At 41.1% G+C, this 20,265-nt stretch overlaps 1 protein-coding gene across 1 annotated transcript in view; it reads right to left on the bottom strand.

The window, feature by feature from the left end:
- Positions 1-20,265, bottom strand: part of dock2 (dedicator of cytokinesis 2) — a 98,006-nt gene that overhangs the window by 10,256 nt on the left and 67,485 nt on the right. Inside the window, exons 27-36 of the mRNA XM_080501956.1 lie at positions 8,630-8,728; positions 8,269-8,363; positions 7,424-7,502; positions 7,208-7,308; positions 6,823-6,881; positions 6,249-6,397; positions 5,850-5,935; positions 4,684-4,840; positions 2,712-2,752; positions 220-310 (exon numbers count right to left, since the gene is read on the bottom strand). Of these exons, the coding sequence (XP_080358082.1) occupies positions 220-310; positions 2,712-2,752; positions 4,684-4,840; positions 5,850-5,935; positions 6,249-6,397; positions 6,823-6,881; positions 7,208-7,308; positions 7,424-7,502; positions 8,269-8,363; positions 8,630-8,728 (957 nt within the window). The remainder of the gene's footprint in view (positions 1-219; positions 311-2,711; positions 2,753-4,683; positions 4,841-5,849; positions 5,936-6,248; positions 6,398-6,822; positions 6,882-7,207; positions 7,309-7,423; positions 7,503-8,268; positions 8,364-8,629; positions 8,729-20,265) is intronic.

The raw sequence follows: 20,265 nt of genomic DNA, 5'->3' as shown, positions 1-20,265 counted from the left end.
GAAAAGGTGAAGATCTATAGCTGATAAGAAGTTGCAGCAGTGCCAGTAATTTTAAGGTTATCAGGTGAAAACATTAAAGAGACACTCGTTTTGGGCCGCGGGTTAGGGTCATGTCAGTAATAGTTATAATTGAGTTTAGAACAAGTCTACGAAAAGTTGTGTTAGTCAATGCATCACCCCGAGGACCCATGCGTGTGTGCGCACTGTGTTGTGCTCTACCTTGAGCAGTCGGGAGTGGAGCAGCAGTGTGTACGCAGCCTCCGTGTAGTTTTCACCCTCGAGGTGAAGGTCCCTGAGTTTGTACAGGTACCTGAACACACGCAGATGCAGACAGATGTGTCACACTCCAACAAATCGAGTCAATTCAACAAGCAGCTGACACATTATTCCACTAGGTGCCACTGTTGGGCAGCCTGGATGAGGAATTAATCACAGTGATAGAACAAGACAATGTGCATCACTCTGCCTCTCTCACTCGCACTGTGAAATACACAAAACGCAAGGTCATAGAAACACGCAGGCACGCACACACACACGTACACACATGCACACAAACATTGTCCAGCATATGTCTGAATCGTCTGACAGATGTTTCTTGCTCAGTAATGTACGTTTTTTTTTTTTTTTTTCCAAAACCTGGTGATGAAAACGAGAACACTCACAACCAACTCTCTCTTTTACTGCCACTGCCTTCAGTTTTCATCTTTTTGCTGTATCCATCTCCTTCTGTCTAGAGAAAACATTTTGCCACATGGCCACAGGCCTGACTTTGTTGCTGAGGCACTGATGACAAAGCAGGGGAGCAATGGCTTCTGGATGTTTTTAAATGAACAATCCTCTGTCTGCCTGTGCAATATAAATGCACTCCTGGGTCAACTTCTTCCTGTCTAAATATTCACTGACTCTCTTGTTATAGCTTGTCTGTTTTTTTGTTTTTTTTCTTTTTCTGTTAGCTTGAATGAGTTTGTGGTTGAACACCGTTTGCCTGCTGGTTATGGCCAGTTGTTGTTTGTGGAAAAACACTCACACTCTGTCTTATTGAATCAACAAAAAGATTATATATATGTATATACTTATTTAAATTGTTTGTGTGACCGACCCCTCACAGTTGTTTATTCCTCTCATTCGTTCCTCTCTCTCTCTCGCTCTCCTTCCCACATTCCTTTCCTTTCTCTTCTTACACGGACTGGTAATGGCATAGCTTCTGGCACACAAACTTATAGCAAGATGCTTTTCATTCTTTGGGTGTCAGAAACCTATTGTACATTTTGTTAAGGCCTGTGGATCCCCCCCCCCCCCCCCCCCCCCATGTTAAATCAATCCACTGTTCCCTTTGATGTGTTTGGCTGGTATGAAGTTCATGACAGGCGAAAACTGCAAGTCCATAACTTTTCTTTTTAAGTGGACATGACATGTAGAATGACCCAGTTCCACAGTGAAATAAGCTTGTCCACACGAAACAGTGACAAGATGGTCAACAGCAACTTCACATCCTAAAACAACTTTGTATGACCCTGTACAAAATTAACAAATAGAAAAGAGAAGCAGAAACCATATGTACAATTATTTTCTTGTAAATATGCATTTGAAGAAGACAATCATAATGACTTTTAGAAAGAAATACAAATAAATCAATCATTTAAATGTCATTGCACCATCAAGTTGTATTAACTGATTTAAAAAAGCACAATAACTATTAGAATGTATTTATTGGGATGGAAAAATTCAACAGTTGCAGTTTTTCCCTTGCTGTGCTACTAACTTTCTGTATTTGAAAGAACAGAGTCATCAATGTATACCAAGAGATTTTAAAGACTTCAATAAAGATATTTCTCATATTCCACTTTTACTGGACTAATGGGGCAGAATTCTGCATGACTAATCATGAACAACTGAGTCTCCTCATGTAGATAATACTTTTGTCCATATTGAAAACAGAGGCACACAGGGAATTTCAAATATATGTGCGATGATAGTATTTTATCATTCATTATCAGGTTGCAAGATGAGACAACATTCTGTCGTAAAATGAGCACTAACGGCTAATTATCAATTTTATTATTAGAATATGTTCAATCTGTAAATTAAATATCTAATAAATCACACACTGGGCTATAAGATAATTAGTTTTTGCAGTTATTATCCACTGTTGGGGGACTTATATAACACGAGAATAAAGACATATGAAACCATCTTGGCTAAGGCTGGACGCATTGCGAGCCACTGTGTTCTCCAGAGGAGACAGAGGCAGCTGATCAACCCCTGACTTGAGCTTATATTCATACATATGGGCCACTAATACATCTAAAAGCCATACATCCAATGGGGATCTGCATTCCCTGCTTTCCCCTGCTTTCCCCTGCTCTCTCTCTCTCTCTTTTACTAACAGCCTGTCGTTCTCTGTCTCTCCACCTCTCCCTCCCTTGTGCTCATCATCTGTCTCTCTCTCCTCTCTGTACAGCCTCCAGTCAGACCAAAGGCTGATCCCATGGATTTTGACATTAATTCAGTAGAACTCATATAATCCCTTGTCAGATTATGAAACCACACACACACACACACACACACACACACACACACACACACACACACACACACACACACACACACACACACACACACACACACACACACACACACACACGCGCGCGCGCATGCGCACACACACACACCATCTCAGCATATTTTAGTGAAACTCAATATTTAACTACCTGATGTACATCCCTTCACGATTGATGTCTTTGTAAAAGTTCTGGAAAACAAAAGCAGAAGTTGAGTTATTGTAGTTCTGAAGTGCTGCAGCGACAGTGTAAGTTGGTGATTCTGGGTTTGTGGCTTAACATTTGCGTCTATACTTTTAATTGCTCATGCAAGTTGGGTGTGTGGGGGTTGGATGAATGCGCGTTTGTTAGTTGAACTGCACAATCTCCCAGTGTAATGAAGTTTAATGACATCTACAGAGAGTAGAGGAGTGAGGCAAACCTACACAACCCCAAAACACCCCTCACCAGCACAAGCAACACAATACAACAGGTTCAAATAAAGTGACAAATTCACAGGCCTTCATGAGGTGTGAGACGTGACTTTAGCTACAACAAGGAGGATAATAAAACTTCAATTTAAAACAGACTGCTGAAACACTTTACGGTGTGTTTGGACTAGGTGCATACTTAAATCTGCGAGCTTGACATTACAAGGGTAACATTTGTCATTGATCGCACTGATGCAATTTCAAGTTAATGAGCCAATGTCTCTGGTGTAGGATGTCCCTCATTTGGAGGTTCAGCCATTGTTACTCACAGCAGTCAACAAAGCATACACTAAATAATCTAACATACAAAGTGGCATCTGTTAAAAACATAACAATTTAAAAAAATGTCTCCTAATATGTAAACGTTAACATGTATATTAAATTGATTTTTGGGTCACAAAGTTATACAAGAAAAGTAGAGGTTACTTCTGGCTGAGTGTGTATTTCTCAATGTGTAAAGATATATTTGTGTTCCTTTCAAAGTGCATCTGCATGAATGAGCATGACAAATATGTGTGTGATTGTGTGTGTAATTCCTCAGTGAACCTCGCCCAGAGTGGCATGGATAGGAGGGTGCAGTGATGCCCGTTAGCCTGCAGAAAGGATTTTTCAGCTGGCCAAACAAATGAAATAGAATCGCTAATGGGCAGTTGCCAGAGGCTACGGGGATAAACACCTCTGCCACGTGCCAGCAGCCTTCACCTTCAGGAGAAATATAAAATGTTAGAAGATTCAAGCACAAACCTCTAAATGTTTGTATCTCTGGAGTACATTAAAAATGAAAATTACAGAGAGAAAGAGAAAGCGAGAGAGAGAGAGACACTTTGGAGGATGAAATATTTCATCTGCTTAAAAGGTGATCATATGGCACGTAGATGGGATCCATTACTAAACCTGAGAAAACCATGGGGGAGAAACTGATAAGGAGAACATATGCAAGAAAGGCAAAGGATCAGACAGGAGCTGACGCAAGGTGCTGCAAACAGAGACCAGACACAGAGATGAATGGCTCTCTAGCAGATCAATCAGCATGAAAATGTTTTGTGGAAAAGGAATAGACAGATTTTTAATTGAAAGACAAAACATGAAAATATGTGCCTCCGTGCAAAGAAATAAAATAAAAAGTTCAACTCGGTTGCTTGGCATTGATGAGATTACTTACGGAAATTTGTGGGGAACAAGCTCTCCACTGACAATAGTCTTTCAATTAATAATGGGTGTATTGATGTGAGGGTGAGTGTGTCTGGGATCAGCAAATCTTTGTTGTGAGGTTCAATGTAGCAGCTACAAAGTGCAGCACAAGAATCACAAGGTTAATGTCAATAACTGCAAATCTGTGATGATGCATGGTAGACTCACAGCATGCAGAGAATCCTCAAAGGTTTAGCAAGTATCCAAAAAACACGAAGAAAACAACAACAACAACAAAAAAGGAATGGATAAAAGGCTCATGCCACCATGGTAAAAAAAAACAAAAAACAAGACTCAGATTTCAAAACGATCCTGAACTGTATTGCTCACCCTTCTTTTGGAAAGCTGGTTAACATTGTTCTCAAAGGAGATGGCATGATACTCGAAAAAACCTTTTAAAAAAAGCAGGGCAAAGACAACCCAGCCAACTGATTCCCGACGTCAACGATGGTCACACTTACCAAAAGGTTGACGGTGCAGCTCATGCGGTTGTTGCGGCTGTCATCGGTCATCACAGCGCGGTAGTCAAGGAGACGGATGAGGAGTCCCTTCACCAAGGATACAAAGTGCTGCACCTGCGGCCTCAGCGTGGTTTTCTCGGCAGCGCAGTCAAGCAAGCTGGCAGACGAGCATAAATAAGTTAATCATCGGAGGTGTCTGAATGTGGCTCCGCTGATGATTTAACATATTACTGGGAGGCCGGTGACAGGTGTCAAAGGTTACAATCTGTGGTTATCTGGATCTACGCCTCTAAATCTTTTCAATGACATAGCAGTCATGGGCACGTGATATTGTTTTCATTTACCTTGTTGTGTTATGTTGTAGTTTTCACTTGTGTGTGTTGGGTGAGAGACCCTTTGAAAGATCCGCTGTGTAATAAATTTCAAGTAAAATAACGTGTAACTACCACATTCGTCTGAGCACAAAGCTCATACCTGGAAAAATCTTTGCATTTACATGAATAATTATTTTAGGAACTTACAATATTTTAAATGAACTTAAATAGCTGTTAGACAGTACGGAGAACGAGAAAAGCACACATGTGCACTGCAGCGTAAACCCCGAGGAATGAGAAAGCAACCTGTCAGATATTTCCTTGTTACATAAGTTTTATATACAGTCGACAGTCTTTGCTCATTTTCTGAGGCCTGTCTGCTTTTTCATGCAGAACTCAACAATCATAGGACAACAACATTTATCAGACCTATTTCTACGGTGAAAAAAAGCTTGCCTCGGCTCTGGACCAATACAATAAATTAAAGTTCAATGGAACCACTAGAGATGGGCTCGGTGCTGCAGGTTGCACAACTTTGATTTAGGGTTATAGTTCTGGGATGCAGAGACTGTGGTCAAACCTACCTTCAGTGTTCAGGGCTAAAGTTGATAAAAAAAAAAAAACCCACTAACTAGTATTGTCTCCTGTTCATTTGTCAACATCCAAGAGTTTTTGCAAAGTGTAAGCTTGTTTGCATGGTTTAATATTACATTATATTTGTTACTACTGGCTTGTATATGGTGCAGTGTGTGTGTTGCCATATTAATGTAACACCAGGAAAACCATGCAGTCTTCTCTGTTGGTTGCATTTACATGGCACACTGTGAGGTGTGTAAATCTACTTAGGCCTACATGGTCTCCAGTAGCTGCATATATCTTTCATCTCCGCCTCCACCTTCCACCTCGTGGTCCAACTTCAGAATAATCTCATTCTCAAACTGCGAAAGACACAAAAAGAAGGAGGGGGTGGAAAGCAAAGAAGGAGACAAAAGAGAAAGGGTGAAGCAAAAGGAGAGAGCGATAGAGGGAGAAATCAATTATGCAAGCATAATTAAGGTGTCTCTTTTACTTTTATGTGGAGCGTCACAGAAAATCAATAAAGGAAGGCGACAAGACTATGCCAGCATTTCTGTTTTAAGCTCGTAGCTTGTGATGTGTTGCCTTGTGAACAAATATGAAGATTGCCTTGTGATGCGTTTCTGTTTGTGTATTCTGGTGGCTTGTCCCCGTTTGCCTCCTTCATGTGTGTACCTTGTGGAAGTTCCCATAGTGAGCATGCTCGCAGGTGATCATGTCAAAGAAAATGGGAATTGTGGCCCTTCTCAACTCCTCTTCAGGAATTAACGTCATCTCCAAGATCGGTCCCACCATGCTGGGAATGAAACAGATCTTATGGCTGCCTGAAAGACAGACACATACGTGTATTCAAAAAGGATATAAGCAAAATCTTATCCGCACCGGTGCCCATTTCTCACCTGGCATCCTCTGACCCTCGGGCAGCTCTATGGGTCTCTATCTAGTAAATTCAAGAAGCTGTGTCTCTCTATGATGAGGGTGTTGAACTTTGGTTGCTATCTGCAGAATATACCCTTACATTTCTGTACATGCGTCTTTCCTCAACCGCCCAGGGAACTTTGAGAATTTTAATGAAACACTGCCATGTTATATTGATGTCCGTCCATGTGCAATAGTGCTGGCACAGTCGATCAATGCCACACTGTATGGAAACAACATTCTCAGACACTACAGTTTTATTTCCGGCGGAGCCCTACTCAAGAGTAGCAAGTCAATCACACTACAAGCACTTCAATCTACACTTTCTTACCGAGTTTGTACCAGATGTCACGTATGGCGAAGCCGATAAGCCTTCTCATATCTCCATACCTGCAATAAGGTGTGAGTGAGAAAGAGTAAGAAAATACACGGTGAAAGAAACAGAATGAGAAATTTGCCAATTAGTTTAGAACAACGTCTTAATCAATATTGCTATTTTCACCCGCAGAAATGAAACAACCCAGTGGGAGAGATAACGCTGCACTCCTCTACCCCAACATGAACCAAATTGAATATCCATTCACAGGTAATACAAGGGTTTAATGGGCAGTGGGAGTGTAAATGCAGGCTCCAAAATATATCGCAAATCACTGTGTTTCATTAGAGCGGGGAGAGTAGGTGAGGTAAATAAGGAAATTAAATGGCTTCTCTCTCACTTGGCCAGAATCTTGTTCCTCTTGGTTGGCGAGAAATACTGAAGCTGCAAAGACTCCTGGGTAATAAACGCCACCGCCAAGTGGAAGTAGTTATTCCACAACTAGACAGGAAGGAAGATTAAGAGATGAGATGCAGAGGAAGACGCGCAGACGAGCAATTACAATGGCGGTTGTGCAGTCGGAAGGAAACAATGCATGAAACTGTGACACGCTTACCTGCACCTCAAAGTCGTCGTTAGTCAGGAACTTTTGGTTCATAGTGTCGGCGTAAGTATTGATGGCTCTCAGGAACACTCTATTTGATAGATGCACACACATACATGTGTTAATTTGGGAGACCTTCGATTTTTCTAGTTGGCCATGAATTCAACTCATACATTTAATAATTTCAAAAACGAGCATGGACAGCTGCTGAGGCAGAAAGCTTCAAACTGCTGTGCTGTCTTGCAAATATTGCTTAAAATGCAAACCTTCTGTCACAGTGATAGATCATGATAGCTACTTAACAGTGTGCAGGTGTTTCAGTGAGATACGACTTTATGCATTCCTGAAGTTAAGTTGCAAAAACAGCTCCGAGATCCATTTATGCACTTTCTATCTATCATCATCATCCAGAGTCAAACACAGTTCTCCATCTCTCCCCTGATTTGTTTTTCACTATTCAGTGAGACTGACTCTCTGCATCTGCACATCTCCGGCCCCAGACTCCTTATTACCCTGTCTTGTCCTCCACCTCACTTTTACTTTTATTTGCTTTTTCCTCTGACACAGCTTTAGCTTTCGCTCGAGATTACATGACAAAAATACACTGATAGCTTTGACTCCATCAGCTCACACTCATAGAATCATTTGACACATCAGCTGTTTTCATCATTGCAGCCTTGATCCAGCTTTACTGCCTCTGCCTTATCCCACTGTGGGTTTGTGAGGATGGAAAAGCCACTGTGGATGTTGAAAATCTTCCAAAATGCACAACCAAGCTCCATGAGCCCAATAGCAGTCTGGGGAAGTTAATCAAACAAGAAAAAAATGTTGGGTAAACTGTTAAAATGTTAGTTTACCTGTTTTGAACCATGATCATCGCCATCCAGTCAGATGGGTACACGTGCTTCCAAATCAGGTCCCTGAAGAGTAGGAATGATTCCATCAGGAAGTCCTGCAACAAACATTAGATGAATGAATACACTAATATAAAGCTTGTTGGTGCTGACAAAGCAGAATAAAGCGATCTGAGAGGTTTCCACTGACTGGAAGCTTCCTGTTCATGGCCAAGTTGGATAAGTAGTAAATAGTTGGATGGATGGATGGATGAATTGTAGCAGATATCTTTAGTCAAAGTAACGCAGTTGGAGGGATTTAAGTGTTTAATATCTCACCTTCACTAAGCAGTTCGCAGATATCCCCTGACATGCATGCACTTACCACGAGATCAGAGGTTCCAGTGAAGGTCTCTATGTATGCCGCATAGTGATGATCATCCATCTGACTGAGGATAGCCGTCATGCAGGCAACAACTCTTGACTACAAAAAGAAAGTGTGTATGTGGGAGGGAGAAGAGGAAGACAAAGAGAAAAAACATCATTACTTTTTTTTTTGCTCTATAACAGTGTGCTCAAACCTTTTACTTTTAACAAAAGTGAAATAAGGAAAAGCATTATACATTTTATAAAAACCTATGACCAGGTCTGTCACTTGGTAATTTGAGCCATTACTGTAACAGCATCAACATCACGAACTGCCCACAGGGCCAGGAACAAAAGGGCAGCGCTCTGAGCAAGAGAAACACTTTCTAAATGTTTTTTTTTTTAAATGCCATATGTGAGAAGAAGTCATTAACACAATGCAATTCACAAATTAGCATAACTACTATTAGAGAAAAGCACAGCTATTGCCAGGAAGAGCAGCAAGCTCTGCACTTTCTAAATAGTGTTCCAGAATTTACATTATGTTGTTCTGCCACAGGTCAAGATTTACAAAATATATTTTCAATCGTTCTACAGCTACAATTACAAAAGCAATGAAACAAAAATTAATGGCAATTTGATTTCTCTGTTCTACAGAAAAAAAGGAGCAAAACAATATAGAATAGAAACAACAAAAGGAACACAGACAAAGGCAATTTGTAACAATAGCATTCTTTGCAATTATGTAATGGCACAAAAAGCATGAGGTGGTTAAATAGTCTTAAACTGCTATTACTGTCTCATGAATGTCCGTCTCCTTTTCACATCAGTGCACGTCAACACTCAAATAAATCATAGGTAGTGAATAGTGATATTTGCATACATTGTGGTCTTGATATTTAGATTTTGTAAAACAAACACAAAATCTAAATATCTGGTGCTCTGGTTTCATGTTCCTTCTCTCCCCTTATCTGTCTTGACTCATTGCCCCCCCCACCCCGTACCCCCCCCCCCCCCCCCCTGAATACCTTGATTGTTGTCAGATGTCTTGTTGTCTCTCTATTCCCAGAGTATATGTCTTGTCAATTGTCAATTCGTCTGCTGATTCTTGCTTGCATTCCCCGTCGTCACTCACTACACTCACCAAAAAAACGGTTGAATTACTGCACTAGTCCTACTGAAACTGGATTTTAAAATTTAGGGGGGGAAAAACACACCAAAATAGCAGAAACAAAAATCTAACTCTAACAGAGCAGTCGGACTGGAGCAGGATGAAATGTTCTGCATATTTACAAGAGCTCGACACTGAATCCGTACCCGAAAGTCAAACAGGATGTAAAATGGGAAACAGGAGCTCAAACACAACAAGTGGGCCAACTGCTAACTGTAACTACACTTGATGTAGTTCATTTTTGGCTCAATACAGAGACATGGTTGCTAACGAAGGTGACGTGATTTCAGCAATAAATTGATTACAGTCTTGTGTTGTTTTATCTCCCCAACTTTTGAACAAATCTTCTGATTTACATATTATTGTTCAATATAATTCCTGATTCCATGTCTTAAATTTGTATCTTTTTCCTTAACTCCCCACTTTAGTAAGCGTCGGCCCTCATTTACATAAACTACATAAATACAAGGTCACAGCAACCTTGACATTCAACGACAAAAGCATAATGAGTTTATTCTTCACAGAGAGTGAACAAGTGTGACAAACTATTAAAATATTTCCTCAAGACAGTTTTACATACCACACTGACAAGAATGGAACAGATGGAGAGAGAACATGTAAACCTAATGTCCTCAGCCAACTCTCATTGTGGGCTTGAAGGCAGAGCAAGTCATACAACAAAAATCATGACAGCCCACAAGATATAATGCTCCCAATTCAACTGAAAATTTAAGCAGCAACTTTATTATTACCACCATGACGGCAAATTTACAACGACCAGATTTTTTTTTTACCGTTTAGTTTTTAATGAGGTATTCACTCCTCATTACACACACTTAACAATGAATATGGCCCAAGGTGTGAACACAAAAGCACAAAGAGACACTAGTAATGAGGAGAAGATGAACAGAATAGAGGGTCAAGAGACAGAGCAGGCAAAACCATTAGTGAGCTTCACTGTAAAAGCAATGTCCTGCATTTGTTTTTGTTTTTGTTTGTTTTTTGTGTGAAATCATTGTGCTGTGGAAAAACTGCTGGATTGAAGAGAATTCATGGAAGATTTAGTGCAAATTTTTCCACAACTGAAAGCCGAATGAGGCAATGGTCTAATAAGAAGAGAAGAAAGCGAAACGGTTGAGAATCTGAGCTGCACCAATTTAAGACGACATATATAATCAATGCTTAAAAGAAAGAAAGAAAATAGTTTGCCCTCGTTGCAAACACACAGTCCATATGGAGTGTTGAAATGTTTTTTTCTTTTCTTATAATTGCGACCTATACTGATGTTGCAGTCTCGATCATTTTGTTTGGTGACAGCCATCTGTTTATCCGGCCGGAGCCATAAAAATCACCTGCTGAAAACCGAAAATGAAAGATAGGTCAGTTTAAAGTGAAGTTTTCATTGGAAATGAAAAACTGTATTGATAATATTAATAAAAAAAAAAAAAAGAAACTGAAAAACAAACAGGCTGAATAAATAACTAAATAAACAGCGCTGCTTTCATCCCCTTTTCCATTTCCTCCTCTCTATCTGCCAGATAAAGTTTTATGTGTTGGCTCGACCGAGGCATGATCATCAAAGCAGTGAGCCTAAAAGGCTCGGGGGTCATCCTGTATGTCTCCAACAGACTGTGTGATCATAAACGTGCCCGTTAGACTGCACAACATGGAGCTCATAAACTCGGGAGTCAGACAAGTATTCAGTGAGTCAATAGCCTTCACCAAGTGTGCCCATATGCAAGAATGACATCATCTCGTACGCCTACAATGTACATCATCTCGCACGTCATCAGCGTTGCTGAGTCGGAAATGGAGAATGTGATTGCCATCTTCCAGGGTAAACTGCAAACCAGGTGTAGCATGAGTTTCTATACGTTTCTGCTGCATTACTATTGGTTCGTGAGAAGCTGTAACCCTACGCCTAACGCTACTACCACTATATGACATGAAGCCATCATAATGAAAGGCGTCACCAAGTTTGGCCTTTAATCTGGGACAGGTCAGAGTCATACAGTTTGCATCAGCCTTTATACGTCAAGAAGAATCCAAGTACAGAAACACTCGGTTAATTTAAATGAACGTCTGAAGTGATTTTACTTTAGTCTCATAGGGCATTTAATTGACGAGTCAAATCATATTCACCACTCAAACACATTCACACATCATTAATGACAGCTGCCAGGTGGGAGTGATTTGCGGTTAAGTGTCTTGCCCGACGACACTCCAACACAGGAAAAGCCAAAATGGAGGATCGGACTGCCAACATTTGGATGTGGAGAAAACCCAATCTCCCGAGCGAGGAACAGTCACCCCGACAATGCCCCCTGCCATGTCTCATATCTTGGCTTTAACTTATACTTACTTCGTTCCTAATCTACAATGACATTCTCTAATCCTCCCCTCTGCAGCACCTCATTGTTAAAGTCGACAGTAAGCAAAAAGATTAGTTCTGAACGTCGCAGCATGCATGCAGGTATTCCTGCAGTTACAATTTGGGTGAACTTGCTCTCTGAGGTGGTGGCAGAAAAGCGAAAAATTAGATAAAGATGAAAGATGATGACTGACTAATAGAAGATGAAAGTTAAATGGCGGCTAATGTGGTGACAAGTTTTCATCTAATCACACTTGTTGAGTTTCAGTTTATGCTTCTTCAAATACAGAGATATACACTCTTTCTTTCATGTATGCAAATGAAAACATATTTTCCCCGACTACGATTTGAAGAAAATATAAACACAGACAAACACACATAAAAAGGGAAATAGAAAGGATGTCAGTTACATTCAAGATTATTTTCAATAAATATTTGGATGGGGATGGGCACTGAATGTTTCGTTCTGTGGTGTAGTAACACCAGAGTCCCTGTCAACAATTTCCGTTGCCACTTTAATCTCGGTCTTCACTCTCTCACTCCATCGCTCTTCTTGCGACCCACTCATGCTATCCCCTTAAAAGTAGGAGATAAGTTTAAAGTGACACTACAGTCAGCGCTGGAAAGATAATTGCCAACTGAAAAAAAAGATAGCAATGTTCAAAATGTTTTATTATTGACAGTTTTCCCGATATGAAAGCAGGCATTTATGTATTTAAAACGGCTCCACAGTACTGACAGCACAGGACCAGGCATTACAATTAACCCATTTCTTCCTCTCACCCTCATCTGCTTCTTTAAAGTGCAATGCCTGATCAGTAATAGGATTAGGAACACACACACACACACACACACACACACACACGCACGCACGCACGCACGCACGCACACACACACACACACACACACACACACACACACACACACACACACACACACACACACACACACACACACACACACACACACACACACACACACACACACACACACACACACACACACACACACACACACACACACACACACACACACACACACACAAAGCCAAACTAACTGCTCCACAGCTCAGTAGTTTGATGACTGTGTGTTTGTGTTTTGAAGTGCTGGTCACGTGCCTTATTGCCCTACTTCACTGTAATTGGTGTTCTCTGAGGGCCTACACTCTCAATCTCTGCTAACACCATCTCAAAGCAACGCAAACGCTCTGGGGGCCAAATATCCAATCATCAACTGCTCGTGTCGCCACGCACGGATGTGTTTCATCAACACGTCCCACGGCATTAAAAGACATATGGAGAGCCAGTTTGTCTTGAGTATAAAAAGAAGACCACAGCCAACCTTTAGTGACACACAGGGGGGAGGGAGAGAGAGAGAGAGAGAGAGAGAGAGAGAGAGAGAGAGAGAGAGAGAGAGAGAGAGAGAGAGAGAAAGAGAGAGCGTGCCCAGGGCTCGTTGAGGTAAAGGCCTTACACAACAGTGAAGAGATTACTGACAAAACAGGACACTGCTGCTGGCCAGGTATGGGACCTCTCTTTCTCTCCTCCACCCTCTTCCCATTTATCCACCCACTCGCTCACTCTGGCCACTCTTGTTAATAATGCATTAACAGCTGTAATTTCTGACTTGCTTTAAAGCGACAGTTACCTGAAACAGCACCTGCATAATATAAAATAAATCTAATCCAAGCCTCGCAACAGCCGGAACCCACAGGAGCCGCTCATTAAAGAGGTTAGTGCTCCCTTACTCATGTTTCCGGAGCTGTGAGCTGAGTCATACCACTGTGCTGCGATGAAACACGAGAGCGCCGCTGTTAGTATTGTCACTGGCACAAAGACGAATACAAATCAACATTATGTGGACTGAAAATAGTTCAACATCTACAAAATCAAATTGAACCTTTCTTGGCTGGGTCAATCCTTTCAAGTAGGAGTGTCAAACTCATTTAATCTCAATTGGGCCGCCCTGGAAAAATGATAACATCATCACCTCTAAATACTGACAATTCCAAAGTTTGCCAAATGTTTGACTGCAAAGTAATGCAGGTGATTTATTCTATTTCTTTTTCTGAAATCTGAAATATAACCTGTCAGTAATACAATAGCTAGGTTTCTGTTGCGCCAGGCAGACTATAAGTATTACTGCCATTTGCTGTTCAGTAGTGTTGCGTAATCACTTCTACCCTTACTGAAATAGTGAAACCTCCATTAGACAAATTCGGGACAGCACAACTTTGATTGAAAATGTGTTGCTCTTATTCACTTCAGAGGATCATGTCATGAGCAAAGTTTGACTTTTTTTAATCACATGGACTACATGTTTGAAGGCCTGATTCAGAGAATACCAATGCAATAAAATCTATGACATCTCGATCTATAGAGCCACTAAAACACAACAAGATATGAATCTTAAATAAAGGCATAAATATATATGACTCTCACTGCAGATCATGTGATAATGTCGCGTGAGCCTATCATTACTGTTGAAAAGCATACATATTCCAGAATGTAGAATCCCTAATAAATGCTATTGGCACATTTTAATATTTGGAAGCTCCTCATTCTCAAATACTTTGTTTCAATCTGCAATTAATAATAATGTTAGATAGCATATAAAAAAAAAATAATAATAATAATATATATATATATATATATATATATATTCATCTAAAGAATTTGACAGTTGCAAATAAAAAGTGAATATTTCATACAGCGCAACACATTTAGAGAGTGTGATGCTCAGCTAGCAGGAGTAGAGTGGTACTATGTAAGTACGATGCTTAATAGACAGTAAATAAGACGGCTGTCTTTAGCAGCTCCTGGCCGCTGCTTTAAAAGCATGCTGTTTGAAAACTGTCGACTCTCACAGAGGTTTATGAGGGGAAATTAATTTAATGTGGCACTGGCTTCTGGATTCACCTCAGCTGGCAACGCCACATCTGTTTCAGTGAAATATACATTTCAGAGACAAAATGCAGTGTCGCATAGTGTTGGAACTAAAGCTGCAGTAACGCCAACTTGTTTCTTCCATCTTCACCTCCATGTTTGTAGGAAGTGATCTGAGTGTCTGTAGCACCCCAAGATATGATTTCATGGATTGCCATAGCATGACTGAAAAAAACCAAAACAATTTGTAACACACACGATGGTATATATGTAGAAATGTCAAAAAGTACAAAGAGCGAAATAGAGGGATTCCTCAGGATGGGGTGTCACACATTTGTAACATGAGCGTTTCAGTGCGATTAAAAACTCACAAGAAACTTGAAAAGCTGCCAGACAGTGAAGGTTTTCTTGGAGAAAAAAAGCAAAATAACTCAATCATTGCACATGCTACAGCCATAAAATCAAATAAATCCAGTGCATCTTGTAGTAAAAGAGGATTAAGTTCCTTATTCTCATGAGATGCCTGGCAGGATAAACACTCGTGTTGATGTAATATTGATGCAATTAAATATAATTAACATATAATTAATTTTAAATTAGGTCCGAGCATTAAAGCATTTAACTGTGACAGTCCCAATTTAAATACTTAAAGAGTGAGGTTTTAATCTGTTAAATTAACACAGAAATGTTTCTGACAAGGACAAAACTGCCAGTCAATAGTGTGAAACATGCAGCCCACTGATTATTTTGGCATCTCTTTGTGGAATCTCATAAAATAAATAGCAAATAGCCTTGAGATCGACCTTATTTTGAGCATTAGTAGCTAAACACACATTAAACAGCAAAATAAAACTAGATTAATGGAAAAAGGAATTTCATATTCAAGCAAAGGGCAAAAAAAATGCAATTTTGTTTGCCAATAATTCCACATCAGGTCCACTGATGTCCATCACAGCACTTTGTTCAGGTCCATACCCGAGCCCATGTCATCATTGCTACCTTTTTCACCTCTCCTTCCCCCTCTCTCCTGCTCCTGCTCCTGCTCCTCCTCCTCCTCCTCCTCCTCCTCCTCCATCGTTCCCTTTGTGGCATCCCCCCAGGTGGGAAGTCATTACGCTGCTCTCAGCTGTGATTTTTCATCATTTTTTAAAATGGAACATCCAACAAACACAGTTTCACGGGAAGCCTGGAGCGTTTCTCACTGTACCACCACACACATGCACTCGTCCCTGACCCCTCCCACCATCACAACACACACACACACACACACACACACACACACACACACACACACACACACACACACACACACACACACACACACACACACACACACACACACACACACACACACACACACACACACACACACACACGACATGGACAGACAAACTCAATGACACGTACACAATTTTCCAACACCTGTGAGACAAAGTGAAAAGAAATAAGGGGGGGGGGGGGGGTGAAAGCGGGAGCTGGATTGTGCAGAAGTGTAATTAGAGTTGTGCATGCCACGGTGATGAGCGAGAGCAGGAGGAAGAGATAGCAGGGATGTCTATCTTTGTGCATGAGTGTTTGCAATCCAGTGAGAACATGAACATGTACGACATGTCTGCCTTTCAGAAAAACAGATCAATGTGTCCTCAGCTTCACATTTCTAAGTCAAGTACAAAGAGACACAATCAGTTCACACAAATGGGGAAGATAGAGTGAAAGATGAAGGGGTCAAGGAGAAAGGGAAGAAGAGAAGGAAAACTATACGTCATGGGAAGGAAGAATGGGAAGACTCCACACCTTCATTATCCAGGATATACACTGCCCTTTCACCACCACTACCTCCTTCTTAAATAAACTATGCCTCTATTCTCATCTTCCGTCTGAACACTGGAACGACTGTCTCGTGCTTTACGAGCCTCCTATGTACCTGTGCAGATGTGTGTGCGTTCTGAAAAGCCTCATGTGTTGCACTGCAGCTTGGCAGCTTATGTAATGCACACAATCACATTTACGCCGTCACACACACATGCTGCACGCACACGCACACACACACACACACACACACACACACACACACACACACACACACACACACACACACACACACACACACACACACACACACACACACACACACACACACACACACACACTTTTCCCTGTCCTATCAAAGGTCAACTGAAACACAACACAAGGTGAGTCAACCACTTTGCAGTGGCACATATATCACCGGGTATTTTCAGTAAGAGGAGGAGTCAGGGGGGACATTCACAGGGATGCTGCATTAAAAACCATCCCCTGAGCACATACAACCATTGTTTTTCTTTCCCCCCCGACACTTAACACATTAAGGTCTGAAGCAGCATTTGTTTGCACGCAGTTACAAAGCCATGCAATGTTTCCAAGAATATAACTTTGGAGCTGAGCTCCATATGATTTCACATTTCCAATTCTGGTTCAGTAAATCTAAATACATTTCATTGATTGCATATTCCTCATTTCCTGATAGTGATGGCTTCGTATTAAATATACCTGAGTATTAATAAACTTTGTGGCTTAAGACAATATGCTGTTAAATAACAAAACAATGCTTTAATTCATAGCCATAATTTAAATTCTTTACACTTTACATTAGCTTACATGTGTTATATTTGCAAATCCTCTCGTGTTGCTTTTTTGCACAACAGCTCACACTATTCACCAAAGACCTGCGTCTCAACTCAACCCTAAACTTGCCCACAAAGGAAGTGAACACAATTCTTGGAGGAAATTAATTTGCAGAAACACAATTTCTGCCTTGCTTGAAAGACAAAGCATTCATCATTAAACACAGTTAAAACCTGATGTCATACAGTGTTTAATCATATTTTCTTTTTAGTTTATCTAATTGTGTAGCTCTCCTTAGGAAAGAAAGCAGAGTCATGCTCAGCTGGGAAGAAAGGGAACAGAAAGAAAGACAAAGTGTGAACAAAAGAGGATGGGCGGTGGAACAGCACACGAGGTGAGGTGGGTGTGAGAAATAAAGATTTAAAAAAAAGGGAAAAGAGGTGCAGGAAAGGGTGGTGCAAGGATAAAATGGGGAGAGGAAGGAGGGCAGTGACAAAATAGCTCAAAGGAGAGAGAGCGAGAGAGACAGAGAGAGAGAGAGAGAGAGAGAGAGAGAGAGGTGAAGCAGCCAGGGAGGTATAGAAAAAACAAGACAGGGATGAATAGAAAAAAGGGGGAGAGATAGCAGAGCAATACACAAATGTTCTCAAAGAAAATCAGAGATATAAATAAAATGAGTGAAAGAAGCAATGAAGCGTGTGTGTGTCCTGGCTTGACTCCCGGGAGCAGACACTCCGATGCTGCCAAAGTTTCTCTGGGTCTGCCGTTTTGCCAGGGTCAATGCAGGCACATCCCCAAACAACCAGGCGGAAAATAAAACAAAATAGGGGCATTAAACCGGTATTAGACCACCAGTAAAGAGGCAGTGATGTGGCAAAACATAAAGAGAAAATACAGTGAATGACTTAACATGAGAGCGACAGTATTTGGGAAATACTTGAGAGGAAATTGCAGCAGGTAGGAATAGAGACAGAGATCGATCAATCAGGGAAAGGTAGAATGAGCGGGAGGGAGAGAGAGAGAAGGAGAGAGAGAGAGCGAGAGAGCGAGAGAGAGAGAGAGGGAGGTTCACTGGGCTCCGCGAGTGTGTGAGGATCAGCAGCCACAGCGTGAGACGGAGAGAGAGATAGAGAGCACTGAAGGAATCGAAGGGGAGCGCGACTGAGGACTAAAGGACTATCAGACAAAAGAGAGACAACACAATCCAGAGAAATTAGAAAAATGTGGACCAAAGAGAAGAATAAAATCAGGTAAGCAATTGAAAGAGAAAACAACAGACAGTTGTCAGAAAACAATATTGAGTGTGTGGAGGGGTGGGCTGTTCTAAAAGCTAACAATGTTTTCTACTTGCTCTATTATCATCCTCTGAGAAATGTTTCCAGTTCGATAGCCCAGGGCTTGTACTTTTTTTTTTTCTTTACCCCCCTAAAGAAGCTCATTCAAGATTTAGGACACACTGGCCAGGATTTTCTATGGAGCGTATTGTGATTGTATAGAAGCAGGCGCTGGCTGAACTACCAGGAAAAATCCATAAATTGCCACAGATTGAACCTCTGGACGAAAGAAACACAAAAATAGCTCACGGCATCTCATAAACATCTGGGGTGGATGTCTTGTGTTCCTACATACTTAGCAAAAAGTGTGTACATGTCTACTTTAGGCTGTTGACTGTGAAACAACTGGTTAGGGACGCCTTGATGATAAAGAAGTAGTGCAATCGCTGCATCAAAGCCAAGCGCATAGACATTCCATGCTGTGTGTGTGTGTGTGTGTGTGTGTGTGTGTGTGTGTGTGTGTGTGTGTGTGTGTGTGTGTGTGTGTGTGTGTGTGTGTGTGTGTGTGTGCGCGCGCGTGCGTGTGTGTGTCAAGTGAATAATCCTATCCATCTGTCACAATGGGATTTGATGCATATGAATGTCCCTCGGTTTATGTACAGTGTGTACATGTGTGTTGGGTGAGCGTGTGATTTTATTACATGAAATTGTAACCTTTACTTTTACCAAGGGTAAAAGTGCGTGCGTGTGTGTGCCTGTGTGTGTGGCAAGGTTGTTATTAAAAGCATCTGTGTCGATGGTCAGGAAAAGCGAGTGTCGCTTTAATGTGGGATTATAATGCAACAACTCATCTCCTGTGCACTAATTCTGGCCCTGTGTGGATGTGTCTGGATGTCAACAGGCCAAACATGCGCAGAAATATTTTAAACTAGTGTTATTTATTTTATATTTACATCACCTTGGGCCAGTTAGCAATATAATTTGGATCCTCAGACTCTGCATCTGCATGACTGTGTGCTGCTTTGTGTACATCAGACAGCACAGTCTTTCTCTGGGATAAACACATCAACAAGTTGGAAAAATGGAGCCAACTGAGCAGGAAAATAATGCGAGTGTTTCTTTCAGTTTGTCACATTTCATAGTCGATTCTGCTGTGTCGCTTGGCTGGTTTTCCATCTCAAGTTTTTTGTTTTTTGGGGGATTTCTTTCATTCCCGCAGACACATTTATAATAGCACAAAAAAGCACTGATGAATTGTTGGAGCTCTTGTCACAGAAGCACACTTGTTGAATAAATTCATAACATTGCCAGCGTACTTGCATGTGGTGTTCTTTGCAAACATTATGTGTG

Source organism: Blennius ocellaris (assembly GCF_963422515.1).
Source record: "Blennius ocellaris genome assembly, chromosome: 9".
Lineage (NCBI taxonomy): Eukaryota > Metazoa > Chordata > Actinopteri > Blenniiformes > Blenniidae > Blennius > Blennius ocellaris.
Note: the sequence above shows the minus strand (reverse complement) of the source record. Positions and strands in the feature narration are given on the sequence as shown.